Source organism: Brachionichthys hirsutus, unplaced genomic scaffold, assembly GCF_040956055.1.
Source record: "Brachionichthys hirsutus isolate HB-005 unplaced genomic scaffold, CSIRO-AGI_Bhir_v1 contig_797, whole genome shotgun sequence".
Taxonomy (NCBI): Eukaryota; Metazoa; Chordata; class Actinopteri; order Lophiiformes; family Brachionichthyidae; genus Brachionichthys; species Brachionichthys hirsutus.
Genome location: NW_027180329.1, coordinates 392,802 through 408,633, shown reverse-complemented (window position 1 = coordinate 408,633; position 15,832 = coordinate 392,802). Strand labels below are relative to the sequence as shown.

The 15,832-nt window shown below is 41.9% G+C and overlaps 1 protein-coding gene across 1 annotated transcript in view; it reads right to left on the bottom strand.

The window, feature by feature from the left end:
- LOC137912904 (dystonin-like) overlaps positions 1-12,239 on the bottom strand; it is a 73,048-nt gene extending 60,809 nt beyond the window's left edge. The window contains exons 1-3 of the mRNA XM_068757030.1: positions 12,149-12,239; positions 2,715-2,776; positions 1,010-1,099 (exon numbers count right to left, since the gene is read on the bottom strand). Coding sequence (XP_068613131.1) covers positions 1,010-1,099; positions 2,715-2,776; positions 12,149-12,239 — 243 coding nt within the window. The remainder of the gene's footprint in view (positions 1-1,009; positions 1,100-2,714; positions 2,777-12,148) is intronic.
- Between the last annotated feature and the right edge of the window lie 3,593 nt (positions 12,240-15,832).

The window sequence follows — 15,832 nt, the reverse complement described above, 5'->3', positions numbered from 1 at the left end:
CAAGCAGCAGTCCGGTGGTCTCTGCAGCCGCATACTCTGAGCAGCTGCCTGCCCTGACGTGTATAAGTGAGGGTCAGCACACATGACCTGTCCTACAGACAGCGTGGGCCCCCGCACCTTCTCCAGGATCAAGCAAGAAAGGCTTTACATATACTGTAGTATTTATATGGTCCTGTTACAAAGCCACATTTGTGTTTAAATTCATACAGACAATCTATTAGTTAGTAACAATGACACTGCTAATTCTGTTTAAACCTCAGTTTTGAATTACATTTGGCACAAAAAACAGACACGTGGCTTCAGTACAACAAAAAAATTACTTTCAAGTTAGTTTTTCTACATTTATAAACATAATAATACCATGTGATAAAAATAATAGATGTAAAGCGTGATAAATGCAGTGCATTGCCACGCTGATATTTGCAAAAGGATTTAGCCACCTAGCTTCTCAGGAGAATTCCCACACATGGAACCAAACAGCCTCAAATGAATTGAGTCACCAATCAAGTTTGAACAGAGTTAATTAGCGGTTTCATGAAATCATTCCCGTTACAGTGATCTCTCTGTGTTTTAATGACTGTCACAGCACAGATTCCTGTTCTGCTCATGGCTATAATGATTTTAAATCGCCACGACAACCATATAAATATGATGCAGGGTCTATTAATGTTGATTATTTGTCCAAGTCTGGTCAAATTGATTGGAATTGACATTTAAATTGATTTCCACTATCAGTTGCAAAAGTGAAAAGGAGGAAAATAAACTCCGAGTGGAGACAGATGGCTCGACAAGAGGGGGGGGGGGGGCAGATTCCTCACTTGTGTCTTATGACAATCCGAGTGTTTTATGATTTCATGACCAATCTCAATGAAAACTGTTCTAGCAACTTAGCACCATCACAAAAACACCAGAGTACCAAACATCCGTCAACGTTGCATAACTTTGTTTAACTGTCTCTTAAGGGAATCTAAGCACTAAAGCTTCAGCGAGTGAAACAAGTTTAACTCACCAAAGTGTCTCCAGACAAGACCTCCAGCAGCGATATCAGGTTATGTCCATCTCGCAGGTCTTCATAAAGGTCGCTGATATGCTTGCGTACCTAGATGAGAAGCAGACAGCAAAGGGTGAGCCAACATGCTACGATGGTGACACAACCTTTCATTGAATGCTGCTCGTTATATCAGTAGTAATTGGTTTGTAATCTAAACTGGAGGAAAGTGCAGCTCTTTGAGGATCACACTGGGAACCATGAGCGTCTCCCATACTCTCACGCCTGACATACAGGAACTGCAAAGTTTCATCTTCTGTTTGATCCCAGATTTAGAAAAAAAAAACCTGTGTTAGTCATTTTGCATCAAGCGTGGTATTGCTGTTGTTCCCTCATAGTTCACTGAGTTATCGTCTCATTGTAACACCCTCTCACAGAACTCAACCGTGTGTCCGTTCTCCTCCTCGCCTTCCTGTCCTAAATACCAGGCCTCTGAAAGCCCCTGGCCTCCTGCTGACCTGCTTTCACACAGGGTTTTCATCGCTCTAATCCCAGATAGCAGCCACAGCTGTGGAGCCAAAATAGAACTGCGCCCTTATGTTATTGGGACAGCAAAGCATACCCCCCGCCATAACTATTACTCAGCACCAATTTCTCATTGACCATGTGGTAGACCTCCAGAAATCAAGCTCAAATTGTGGGGGAAAAAATGAAAATATTTAAATGAAAACTTAATATTTATTAATATGAAAAAGGTTTAATAAAAATAATGTTATCTGTAAAGTAGTTTTTACTTGATAATGGCATTAATGCAATAAGAGACTGAGCATTCACCGCTTAACACACTGCTAAACACTGCTAAACTGGTGGGAATGCTATTAGTTCTGCAGGCGTCTGCTCATAAATTAAACTGCAGTATGCTTTTTGAGTTTGGACCTGATGCCAGCAGTGACATGTCAGGAAATAATCAGTGTTGACTCTTGAAAGAAAAAAGTATCATACAAAGAAAAACACGAAACGGGGGGGGGGGGTGATTTCCCGTTTAATTGTCCTGTGCTTCTCATTGGTCAATATGGATTACAGACCAAACAAACAAATATTAATATTTATCATCACTTTGTTGCTCATTAAGACACTGATTTTATATATCTGAGTCTTTTGTTTTTTATCTGTTTCCTGGGAGGATGCCCAGTTCACAGGGTTCCATAGCCATGACTCACATAGGCTACATCTGATGCATGAAACCAATCAATTACAAGGCTGCACGGTAATCTCAGCTAGTGATTTCCTCATTTTAATCTCACAGCAAATGAGACATGCCAACACTTGTCAGTCTGCTAAAGGTCCCATTAAATTCCACAGACAGATGCAGTGCCAAAGTAACCAAATTCATTTGCCAACAGAAGACACCCTGTCTCTGCAGCGGCACACCAGCACGGCTGAATGGCTTTTAATGAGCGTCGATAATATCTCGGAGGAATGTTAACAGGTTACGACCAAACAAGTGTTTAGAGATGTCACTGCCAATTATTCTCTAAAGGATTGTTTCTAATAGAGGGACGTGGCCGCTGACTGCTGCAGAGGTTTCATTTTCACGTGCAAATGAATACCTGCTTCCATATGAATGCATGTGATGAATGTGAGTTCAGGTCAGTTGTCAAATACAGAAATGTGACATGATGACAGGGACAAAAGTAGGAAGCAACCATTGCGTGTCACTTCTTACCTTCATCAGATGCTGATTTATCCACTTTGTGAACGTTTTCTTTTGCACTCTGTCTCTTTCATCTGGAGATAAGACAGAAAAGACATCCAGTGAATAATCTTAGAACTTTAAAAGCTATTTTATTTTTAAAAAGACATAAGTAGACAAATCTATTTCTGGTTTGTATGCAGCTGTTTTATTTATAGCCTGTTAGGAAATATTACGCCTGGTAGCATGCGTTACAGTCATTTGCTTTGGCACAGTTCATGTGCAGTGTTCCTTATAAATAAATAGTTTAGGTGTAGATTGACATCTTGAAAAAAGAAAGAAAGTTAGAGACATGTGAAGACCACAAGAACCAAGTGGCTAAAAAGATGGTTGTTTACCACAGGCTGAAATGGCATCCCTCGCTCCTCCATGCTCTTGACCCAGTGTGTGTTTTTTTCTACCCGTCACCACAGCAAACTAAAGCCCTTTCAGTTTCAATTTGAGTTTAAAGTAAAGGAAAAACACATACCTCGTTTTTCTATTCAAAATGATCAGCAACTGTTCTATTCTACGTCAGCCCAAAGCCTGATTCAGGGCATTTACCAGAGCCGTGACTCATTTCGTAGCTTCTACGAGTCCTCTCAATGAACAAAAGATGCCGCAGGCACATTAGAAACTTTACCAATGAGCTGCTGGCTAAATCACATTTTCTCCAAGGCTACTTTTTTTTTTTTTGCCTACAGGACTAACAGTACATCACATTATGCCTTCAATCAATGATAATGAACAAGCACAGACAAAACGAAACGTTCAAGGAGCAGTGAGATTGACACCAACCCATGCAGCACATTAGAGTCACCAGGTAAGCCCTGCACTCCCTCTCCGTCTCTAACAGGCTCTTCATCCTCGGCACTGGCTCCCGAGGGCTTTCACCAGGGTTGTGGTTCAGGAAGACGGATGCCATGTGGACGAGTGACTGAGGAAACAGCGTCAGTCTCCTCCGTTTCTTAGTTTTCCTGCCTCTAGTGCAGCCGCGACTCTGTTTCTCCTGAAGTATCCAGAACGAGTCCCGTCAGGTTTTCCGTGGCTGCTCACCATTTTTACTTTCCGTATCAGTTTGGTGTTTATCTCACAGCAGTACTCGAAACCACCAGAAATAAATCAAGTGTTCTCTTTCAGGATGCAGCCAGTTCATTTAAGACGGAATATATGAAGCACTTTTGCATTATTACGCAACATCTCTACAAGCGTAACTTGAGCAGTAGAGGTTATTACGCGTGGATGTGTTTTCCAATAATCATATCCCAGTTGCGCAACTGATGAGGCGACTAGGAGAAAACAAACCTTCATGATTCAACTGGGAAAAAAAAAAAAGCAGTTATGGTTCTATGGAAATTGTTCCGCTGAGTGTTTTTATATTTATTGCATGTTCATTATACTGATCACTTCCATCAAAGTAGGATAGATATGCAGCGTTTCTGTCCTGAGATATGGGATTGTAAATCTCTAGGCTACAGTCATGTCATCTTGTAAGCGTCTGACGTCAGGATGCAAGATTAAAATAAAGGGTAGTCAAGAAGTTTCAGTTCCTAATGGCATTAAAATACACATGATAGTGACATATACTGTATGCTCACATTGTCCTTTTTATTATTGTGGGCCGTTTAATCCTCTTACAGCAAAGGTGCATGCATTTCAAGGATAAGTTGGAGCTCTGCATTATTATTATTATTCTCTGCAGAGTTTTACATTCAGTTCCTCTAAAAAATAGTGAGTGACAAAGCTGCAGAGAATTAGAGGGTGGGTTGATCCGTCTCCAATTTTGCTTGATGTTCTACACGTGGCTCAAAGTCTGACAAGAAGCCATAGATCAATGAGAATCTGTAATAGTGGTTATATTTATCAGCAGTGCTGCTGTGTCATTGGATCTGCCTCCGCAAGACACAGCAGAGAAATAAAGCTCTTCCACCAATGAGAAAGACACTCATTAACTTTCAGCAGGTCTTTGCTGCAAAATATCTAAACCTCAAGTGAGCGATGCATTAAAATAGAACGGATGAGCGGCCAGTCGTCAAGGAAACTGTCCAGCATCACAGGACAGAGCTGAATGAAACAGAGGCCAGCTATAGACGACTGCACTTCACATATTACACCCAGGCCAACCCCACAGACACAACATCAGCCGCTGGACAGATGGTGTAAAAAGAAAAAAAAACGTCGCAGAGCGTTGACAGCAGCATTACAAACAGAAGCAGACACAGGAAGCAGCTGTGGATGTGCTGAGACTGAGCCTTTGATAGAATGCTGCCCTCTAGAGGACTTCATGATAATAAACATGAGGCATGAACTCTGGCTCGGGGTCAATCCAGACCGGAACGCTCAGCGGGCATAACATGAAAGCATAATTAAAGACTAAACTAAAAAACAACACACATTCTCTATTTTGGGATTTAGACATGTTTTCTACCTATTTAAAAAAAAAAAAAGAAATTGTGAATATACTCTCAATTGTGGCAACTGATTCAAAGCTGGAGCTGCATACAGCACTTATTTTACTGAAAACACTTATTTAGACTGTTTTGAATGGTGAAGAATATTGACATCATTTTCATTTTTGCTGATTCTACGTTCTCCCTTCAGTGTCAGGTATTTGGCAGGTCTGGGTGCTTTGGCATGTGTTAAGCAGACACCTGTTACCTACAATGGTTCAATTTGAGGGATTGTGAAAGCTTGTCTGACTTGCCTGCATCTCATATGTCATTTCAACTCAAACATTCAAAGCCTCAGGCTCTGTCTGGATAAAAGAGCTGTTATTAAAGCCTCCTTTAAAAGTTCACATTTACACCATAAAGTGAATAGAAACTGGTAGTAATGAAGCAGAAACTAGACTTAACTAAACCATCTTCAGTAATTATTCGCAGAGACTATAATGTTCAGCAAGTGCTCTATTTTTTTTATTATTATTATTTTTAAACAATGATGTCAAGCAACATCATCAATCTTACTGATGATACTACACAGTTATTGTGGCTTCTGTGTGAGCCCACGACCAAGAGTCAACCACATGCAGCAGACCAGCAAACATACGTAGAGCTGCTGACACTTATTTGTAGCCCCCCGCAGAGTGCCTGAGTATAAATAGAAACAACCCTAAACCTCCCTGCCCCTGCAACGTCAGGCCAAATCATCTGCCCCACTTAGTGACGGCCTTCATTGCAAAGGTTACCTCAATCCTGTGTTCGTCTGCAGTGTTAGTCTTTGATATTCTCTTAAAATATCCTCACATTCTGAGCAGAGTCAAAAAAGAAAGTCCTAGCAATCAAAACCTCGCCTATGTAATCCTCTTGACCTCGCACGGAGGGAAATTAAAGCAGCAATAAAGACTCGACTGAAAAGCCCTCAAGCTTCCAGGCGGAGACGAGAACTCGCTGAACATTCTAGTTCAACGCTCGCTGAACAAGCAGCTCACTTAGCAAAGGCACGTGTTACCTCTGATTTGTTTTGTGGAGGCTGTGTGTTGCGCGGCAGTGGAAGGCATTTCAAAATGCACGCCGAGGTTACTGTCTGTACTGTTTGGCTCAGCTCTTATCAGTTTGGTAGAATAACGAAGATAATTAAAGCAATGAACGACAGAACCAAGTGTAAACTAATGACACATTAGGTCAGAATTAATTAAAAGGAGGTCTTATAATAACACAATAGCAATAACATAGCAATAATAATAACAGTATCACTATTAGTAGCTATGTAAGGTTGGTACGTGTTGCTCACAGAAGTGATGACTCAGCACAAACCTTCTTCCAGTGCATTGAAAAAGCCATGTAGTCATCGTGTCACCGGGATAGGAAGTAAACAATAATACAAGAGCAGGTGCATTTTTATCATTCTTTACTACAGGCATCCGTCGCAAACAGGCAGGGCAGCACCTGAAATATGTGGCTGGAACAGCTCAGTAAACGACACAGGCTGCCCAGCCTTTACAGCCATCCTCCCAGGCATTGTTCTTTGTTCACAGGTAAAGAAAAGGCACCATTGTGGATATTATTGTTATCTTTTATATGACATTTCCAGAGAAAGTGAATAACAGACACACTGAAGAGGAAAAGCATGAGCCGTTTTTTTTTTCTCTCTCCGTCATCATTGTTTCCCCTGAAACTACGAATGAATAAAACTATAAAACTGCAGCAGAGAGAAAATACTGTCTAATATTGGAATTATTTTTACTGTGTGTCTCCTATAGTAATATTACTGAAAATAGTAATATTGTGTTTCAGGTTGTAAATGACGTTAAAATATTGAAGTAAAGCAATTGGAGGATGGCGGTGACGGCAGACCTATACCAGCTAATGCTACCAAAAAAAAAGCACTCAGCACACTTAAGGGGTGGGGGGGGGGAGCATTAATGACCTAATGGGACATACACTTCCAAATAGGAACACACACACACACACACAGAGAGAGAGAGAGAGAGAGAGAGAGAGAGAGCTGCTAACACTCCAGTCGAAGCTCCCACGTCTACAACAGCTGCAACTGTCACATGTGAATAAATAAGTATTTGTCCAAAGGAGGAAATCCGCCTTTGTCCGCAGACTCAAATTCAGATTATGAAGAATTTTCTATTTAAATGTTATCCTGTGAACGTGTTTTTCTACATTTACACATATTAAAACAGAATAAAATGCAGCTAAATGTTTATGACTCCAGTTACACTATTATTGCAGAGCGGATCCGCCCGAAGCTCAGAACTGCGATCGGAGGCCATGTTGGGAATTCATTCATTTTCAGACAAAGCCTTTCTTGACTGGACATTTCTGTTAAGTGGAACCATAATAAGTTTTATTGTCCTTTTCCCCCACTAAACATCAATTACAATCACATCATCATTCTGAAGTAGTTTTGAGAGTAATAGGGCATGTTTTCTGTGACGTGCGATAGCATTTTGAACAAATGCTATCGAATCATTTTCATACAATTTATAGAGAACAAAACTCCAAAATGAAATGATTAGGCCAGTTCTGGGCCTCCTCTGCCTTTCTCACATTGCATCAACCACAATGCTCCTGGATTTACGGAGGTATTCTTAATAAATGTATATTTTAGAGTTTTTCCACCTCGCTTGTATTTGGTTTTGTACTTTAATTCTCTTAGCCATCCATATATTTACATGATTCCTCACTGACTTCTGATTCTTCTGAAGTTACAGCTGATATCAGACTTGATATATGAATATAGCCGCCGTTCTCACATAACTTTAAACTCAACACAATCACAATGGATGGAACAGACGGAACGCCTTGCTTTCGTGGCCTCCTATGAAATGGTGGCGAAAGGAAAGCTGCACTAGTGCAGATACGGGATCACTTCCCAGCATTTGCTGCATTCAGGAGAGAAGGGTGGTGCTGCTGGAGAGATAGACAGGAAAGGCTACAGAGTATGAGTCAGGGGTGGGACAAACGTGTGCAAGATGATCTCATGCCAGATGAGCGAAGCGAAGCTGCGGAATGAGTTTCAGTCATGCCGGCCTTCCCGTCACTATGACAGCAAATAAATACAACATTTATATCCACAACCGCAAGCCGTTTAGCAGACGCAGTTAAACTACATTAACTGCAAACAAGTCAATCAAATGTATTCCAGATGGACATAGAATGCATACTTCACAATGTGCAAAATCTAAGAGGATTAAAAAACACACAGTAAATAAAACACAGGCGTGTTTCTGCAGCTGCGGACTGATGGAGCTGTAAAAGGCTTTCTGAGCGCTCCACTGGTTCGGATAAAGATGATTCTCGTTTTCAAAGAAGGGCTTGGACCGGTGTTGACCGTTATCCAGTATTGTCCAGTATTTACTATGTAAGGATTTGATTTTTAACATTTTGATGTTTGCATAAAACTTTGTAAATCAGGTAGACATTTATGATCAAATAAAGGCATTGTTCTCATTTATCCATAAAAATCAACTGATATGCTAATCAGAGAAAACATCAAGGTGAAATCTGTTAAAAGCACTAAAAATTTAACTCTCTGTGTTTTCATTTAACAGGTCTTAACAATTATGTAGAATCTAGACATGTGAAGCGTGGTCAGTGAACCATAAGGCAACAATGGCTAACAGTGTGTGCGAATGTTAATCTGTGAGCCGAGTCAGGTTTGGACTGATTTCCTAATGTGTGGCTGCAAAAAGTTCAAATCTCAGTAAAAAAAAAGAAATCAGAAAACGAGTGTAACTATCGTCAAGTCAACACATGTCCAGGTCCTGTTGGCACTGCTGCCGGACAACAAAGTGTCTTTTGTAGAGTCGCAGATTCCACAGACCAAGCCTGTGTGTGCGAGTGTGTGCGTGCGTGTGTGTGTGTGTGTGTGGGCCGCCGGGCCATCTGAATGTGATGAGTGGGCTGTCGACATAGAAGGGTTGGGCAGGAGGATGGACAAAGGCAATGACTGTGCAAAAAAACACACGCAAAGCTCTCTCGTCGACAGGTTCGGTGATGAAAGCAACACTTGAACGTTGTCTAATCTTGATTATCATCCACTTTCTTAATCTGTCCACAGTAATTCATATTATAAAATCAGATTAAATTGTAATGCAGACAGACCACACCCTTCTATTGCAGAGACTGTCCCATGCTGGACATGGATAACACTTGATTCTCCTGACACGAAACAAACCTCCAACAACGACAACGCGTCGTGCTTAAGAGCCACAAATACTGATCTTATATCAGAGATCGTTTCCACTTGTCATATTAAATTGAGGACAAATGTATTTTTGGGCGACTCGCTCATGGGCAGGAGTGCAGTGTCACAGATTTAGCTTTAGCGAGGATCCTTCGGTTTCTATTCATTCCTATCTCTGCAGTGTTCCTGAACACAGCTGTGTCAAAAATGTGTTTGGCCATTAAAAACAATTATAATGTGTCTTTAGCTTGAATTCAATCCTCTCAATAAAACAATCTCATGTGTGTCCAGCTGTACATTACATCTTGTGAAAACTTATGCCATGTTACATCTTAAGGAGCCGCCCAAAAGCACCAAACATCTAATCCGCTGAATAGCCTTCCTGTGAGGGGGCGATTAGCGGCGTGGCTCAGAGGGAACAGTGTGAACCCTCACATCCACTGCTGTGTCATTAGCCGTTCCGTGCGTCTAAGAAACCAGGTATTTATCTCTCGACTCAGATTTACACTCTTTTGTACCGCATGCATTGACATTCATCCTGCCTCAGAAGAATTCCACAATGGGTATATTATTAGTGCTAACGCCTCATTAAAGTGGCATTTTCACAGTCTGAGCAGTGAGATCTGCACGAATGTTCACGTGGTACGCTGAGTCGCAAAAAAATAAAAATTACAATAATATAACACGTCTTCTCAACGCAGTGGCGTGCCTCCTCCTCTGTACATTGAGGCCTGTGCAGCTTCTCCTGCAGTTTTTTTATTCGATCTCTTGACCTGACAGCCACACCCACTCAGAGGGTGTTTGATGACAGTGGGATGAAGCCAGACAACAAGAAAAACACCCTCCTGAGTCATTTATATTAGCTCACACAAACACTCCATCCATCCGTTCCTGGCCCGGCCACTCTGTCAAATTTTGGAACCCATTGTGGTCCGTGAGTCAAAAGGTCCCCCCCCCCAATCCAAACCCATGTCTTGTTGCCCCAGTGTCTGTTGTGTTTACTGGTGTGTTGGTATTTGTTCGGTTACAATTGAGAACTCTGTTATGAAAATCTCTCCTGAAGGGAAGGGCTCCGGGCGATCCCATCCACTGCAAATAAAACTTCAGCGACAATAACAACTGAGACTTGACAGCGTTCAGCTTCAGAAAAATGTTTCGTGTTTGGAGACGCAAACGAAACACTTTTATAGAAACATTATGTCTTTACAGTTTGACGCCAGTTTAAGTCAGAAAGACAAGTTTGTTTCAGGGGAGGTAAGAGCTAAAGATTTGCTCTGCTTACTCTGGTGTTGTGAAGAACTACCTCCGCATACATTATCTTATAAAAAAACTAACTTACAACAGGTTTCCTCAAAAGGAAAATGTGCAAAAGAACTATGAATCGATCATGTTCATATATAGCTTGCTGCCTCTCTCCTTAACTGGCTTCTAAATAAATGCTAAGAAATTAAGAAACTGTTTCTGCCATGAAGAGAGCGCCGTAAAATGAGCAAGATGAGAAGAGGGCTGAAGCTGAGTTTGCAAAAAAGTAATGATTAGCACATCCAGCTGATCTTTGCTTTGTGTCAGAACCACTCAATAAGCACACATATAGTAAGTAGGCAGTTTAACGTACAAGTAACAGGACGAGAGAAAAGAGTTACCTGTAGAACACAAAAAAATGAGTAGCATTACTGTGAGGCTCCGTCAGCGCTTTTAGAAAGCCTTACCGTTCCTTGAGAGGTTCATTGTTCTTGCAGCTAGAGGGAAGTTGAACACCTCCTCCAAAAAAAAATACATCTCTATATCTTTAAACTAAACAGAGTCTGCTAATAAGTAGAAGAAGAAAACATGGGAGATAAGCTGGATGTGTGAGACGGCTCCTCCGCCAGCAGGCAGCTACAGATTCCTAATGATGATGCGTCATGTGATTCCAGTCAGGGCGTTTAAACCCTCCACCACAGCTGACTGGCCCTCCTGGCTTGCAGCTCTCAAACAGCTGATAGAACACCCCTCATGACCATTTCCTCAGTACAATTGAGAACACTGTGTGTTGTGGTTTTACTTTCTGGGGGGGGAAGAAACACAAAAGGGTTAAAAGTACTGCTCCGTCAATTTGAATTCTGCTCCGCCATTGCTCCAAGGCCCAACTGCAGATAGCAAGCGGTCAAAGAGACGCTGAGTAGCTCAGACTCCTGTGTGTGATGGATTTTCAACAATTAGGAGATGAACCCCAAAAGGATGAACTACATGGAGCGGCGTGAAGCCCCATCTTGCTCTGCCGTGGTCCTTCCTGACATGAGACATCCCATAGTTCACACAGGCAGCGCTCAGTCATGATAATAGGGTGATCAACCATTGCAATGCTGCTGTGGCTGATCAGCCTACAACTAAAAGTAAATAATTTACATGTTTAGCTCAACTAAAAGTAAATAAATTGCATGTTTAGCTCAACTAAAAGTAAATAATTTACATGTTTAACTCAATTAAGAGGCCTGATTTCTCTGTTTACACAATTTGACAATATATATATATTTTTGCAATCAGCAAATCTTCAAATGTTCCCATTTACCAACAAAACATTACAAATGATTCCCTCACTATCCAATAATAAACCCTTTGTCTTGGTTTGCTGAAGTTCATGATGTCATGCAGGAAATATTCCCACTTTTCCCACCGATGGGATAAAGACACTCAGAGAGAGAGAGAGAGAGAGAGAGAGAGAGAGAGAGAGAGAGTGGGCAGGCTGTCATTTGTTGAACTGTCAAGCAGCAATTTCTTCACCAACATCCAGTCATCACTGATCCTACCTTTATATTTTTCCAAAACATCCTCATAAGCTTGGAGGTATTCCTGCTCGTCCGAGAGCGCCACGCTCGCCTGCGCTCCGTACTGAGCCATAACCCGGACTCCAGCAACTGGACATTCACCGGCCTGCGCCCTGCGTGTGCACGCGTGTGTTTGTGTGCATGTGAGCGTGAATGTGCCGAGGACTCAAGAGTGACCGGCGCTGTTGTTGCACTAAAAGGAAACGCCCTACATCCCGCCCTTTGCCTGCGGCCCGTCCAATAGGCGACATTTCCTCTCCGGAGATCAGAAGAATGATAGGAAGGGTTGCCGGACGCGTTACGCTGCAAAAAAAAAGAAAGTCTGACTGAACCAGACAAGCTGATCCAAGCCTGAGGCTTAAATGTGGTAAAAATAAAATAAAAAATAAAATTACTGTAACATAGAGATGTATTAAAACAAAGCGTAAAGTCTTCATCAGGGATCACCTCATTTTTACGCATTCGAGTCAAGAAGTAAAATAAGATGTCCAAATGAAGGCTGAATGAATTGTTCATTTTTTACAGCGTGGAATAACACGCGTCTCTGAACCGGCTCGTTACGCGCTCCGCTTTTATTACATTGTTAAACACATGCCAAAGACTTTCAGACTCTGAGTGAGATCAGCAAGACGAGCCTGTTTGGAATAACGTCGGCCCGTCAGTTGTCACTGATGTGACGTCACATACTCCACTTGTAACGTCAAACAGTGATAATAATAATAATAATAAAAAAGCAAACTTAAAAAAAAATTAGCACGAAGACCAGATTTCAGTGAGAATGATATAAATCAAATCTCATTGTGGGAAAACAAGACTAGCCTTCGTGCTTCCATCTCAATCGAAGAAAAAATAATTGTATAAAAATTGCTATAAAATCCAGATGAAAGGTAATAATTTTTTCAACGCAAGGTTAATGTGCTACAAATCCAATAATGAAGCTGATTAAAGGGTCATTTTAAGTCCTCATTCATAAAAAAAGACCAAAATCCCATCACAAATCTACAAATATAGTCCCCAACAAGTCGCTTTGAGTTCATCTGGCCCCTAAACGCGCTGTTTAGGGAAGCATCCCTCACCTGCGATCCTGAGCACGGCTCTCTCCGCCGGATCCAGAACCGATCCTCCGTGGATTGTTCTCTTGGACCGCTCATGTCTGGGCAGGTTCCAGGGCAAAGTGTCCCCGGGTGCAGGTGACGCAGACCCAGATTTAACGCTGTAATCGTCCTCATCTGAGAAATCCGCCGAGGAAGACATGGAACCATGAAGGGAAGGGTTCCCCGAACTGGAGCTCTGCGAGACAAAAGAAAACGGGGATGATGATGATGAAGAAGAAGAAGAGAAATCACAACGGCTGTGTTGTTTTCATACCGCGCAGGAATAGCGCGCACAAATCCCACTTCTTTCTCACCATCGCGGGTCAAAGTGCGTAATGTGAGCGGAAAGGTGTGAGGATGGAACAAGAGCCACCGGGTCGCAAAGATCCATAACAATGAACGACTGAGCCCAATGAAGCCAATGTGAAATCAATAGCATCTGGCTCCCCCGCCAGGTCGTCGGTAAGACTTACCACTGCGTACATGGAGAGCTGTCAGTTGGAAGGAAAACAAGAATCCTATTTTGCGCGTTATTTGCTTCCACCCTTCAGTCCCGTGTCTCGTGCGCCACAGGGGAAAGGTACCACGCCCTTGGAGGGATGCGAGCTCGTCCCTTATCCGAGCAATAAGGATGTGGGTGATGTCAGATCTCCAGAGGGCTGTATGGATGGCACGATGTGTGTGTGTGTGCGTGCGTGTGCGTGTGCTGCCGAGGCAGAGCTGGAACGTGATGGGAGAGCAGACTGCATGTCTCAGCGCGTCACACCCGGTAGACAACAGCAGCAGGATCCACCAGTGACGCGGCGCTAGAGCGCCATCCACGCACTGGGGTTCGGCTTTGTGGCATCCGAAGCACGGAGCGAATAAGGGCTGCCACAGAGTAGATTAGAGAGAGTAGCCGGCCGATGGGACTGGACATGATTCCATATCTGCTTACATGCATGCATGGGGTATTATTGACATTGGGTGCAATTACACTAATTACCTGAGAGGATGAGCGCGCACACTAGGGATTGTACCTGAATTAAATATGCTTAATCCGATTTACAGTTAAATCCAAGAAAATCTCTCAGGTAAATATAATAAAAGAAAAAACTGGACCAATAAATTCATTTTGTGGAGGGATTGTCTAAATATGTAATTCTTTCTTGAATATTTTCCAGACTTTCATGTTTCTAAATTCCAGTAACACTTTGCTCACAGAGAAAATGACCAATGAATGACTTTGTTGCCATTTCCTGCTGCACCTTGACACACCTGACATTGAGCAACAGAGCTAATCTAGGTAAACACAGCCTGATGGGAGAGGAGCGGGTGGAGCATTGAGTGGAAACAACTCATTTGCTTGATGGTGAAACTGTAAAGGGAGAACAACCTGCTGAAGATGTCAGCGCTCTGCGTTTTAAAGACTTCAAGATTGTCATGGCAAAGTTAACCTGGAGCAGCAGCATGAAATATAAATGTCCGGAATATCAGGGCGACAGAATACTGTGTGTATCTGTGACGATCCGTTCTCAGTGCTGCTTTGGTGCTTGATGCAAGTTGCTATTAAAACAGCAGCTTTTTCAGCATTGCATCACTTTTCATTAGGATACAACTTGTAGCTGAAAAGGGAGCTTATTGTTTTGGCTTTCTATTTATTCATAATCCCAACCACTGAATGGGGAATATTTCCAGATTCTATTCAAAAGGATACTCACTATTATGAAAGCTGTTATTATTTGTTGAATCCAAATGGTCACCTGCATCCATCATTGCTTTATTTTGTATTATCTAATGTCCTTTCCACTGTAGCTGTTACTGTTAACCGTGACATGACTGGACTGTCAGCTATTGTTTGTTACTTTCATAATAACAATAATTTTGATCAAGCAAAATACTCTAAATTGACCTTTTTGGTAAATGATGATTTCCTGTTCAATGCAAGTAAAAGTGGTGCAAATAAAATATTCAGTTCATGAGCAGATGCGTTAATTTCACAAATGCAAGGCCAATCTGGAGACTTATATGTTGTCAGTGCTGCCCACATTGTTCTAGTGCATAAAATAATATAAAATGAATACACAATTCTCATCTTGGACCTCTTGGGACTCAACACATCTCCAAGCTTCCACTCTTGTGGTTGAAGGGACACATGAAACTCCGCTGCCTTTTGTATTATCAGAAAATCAATGCAGGACTGCAGACGCTCAAATCTGACCTGCTTGGGCACGTATCGACACATTTTTAAACATTGTGTGGATTTTTACAAGAAAGTATTTCAAATATCAGGCAGTATCTCCGACAACTGTAACACACAGACTCTTCTCCACGATTAGGTCAGATTAATTTGTGTTTGCTGACATTTCAAACTAAAAGCACAAAGAATTTGTGACTGATATCTAGAGTATTGCAGCACAACAGGGAATTGCAGCATCATCACACAGATCAATGGGTTCCTTTGAGCAATCAGTTCAAAATTGCCGTGTCAAATTTCATACAGGAGTAAGAACTACAAATGTTGTAGGCAGAGAAGTCGTGATGGACATGTCATATTCTGGAGACTATAAATGACACACCCACCAGTAGAACA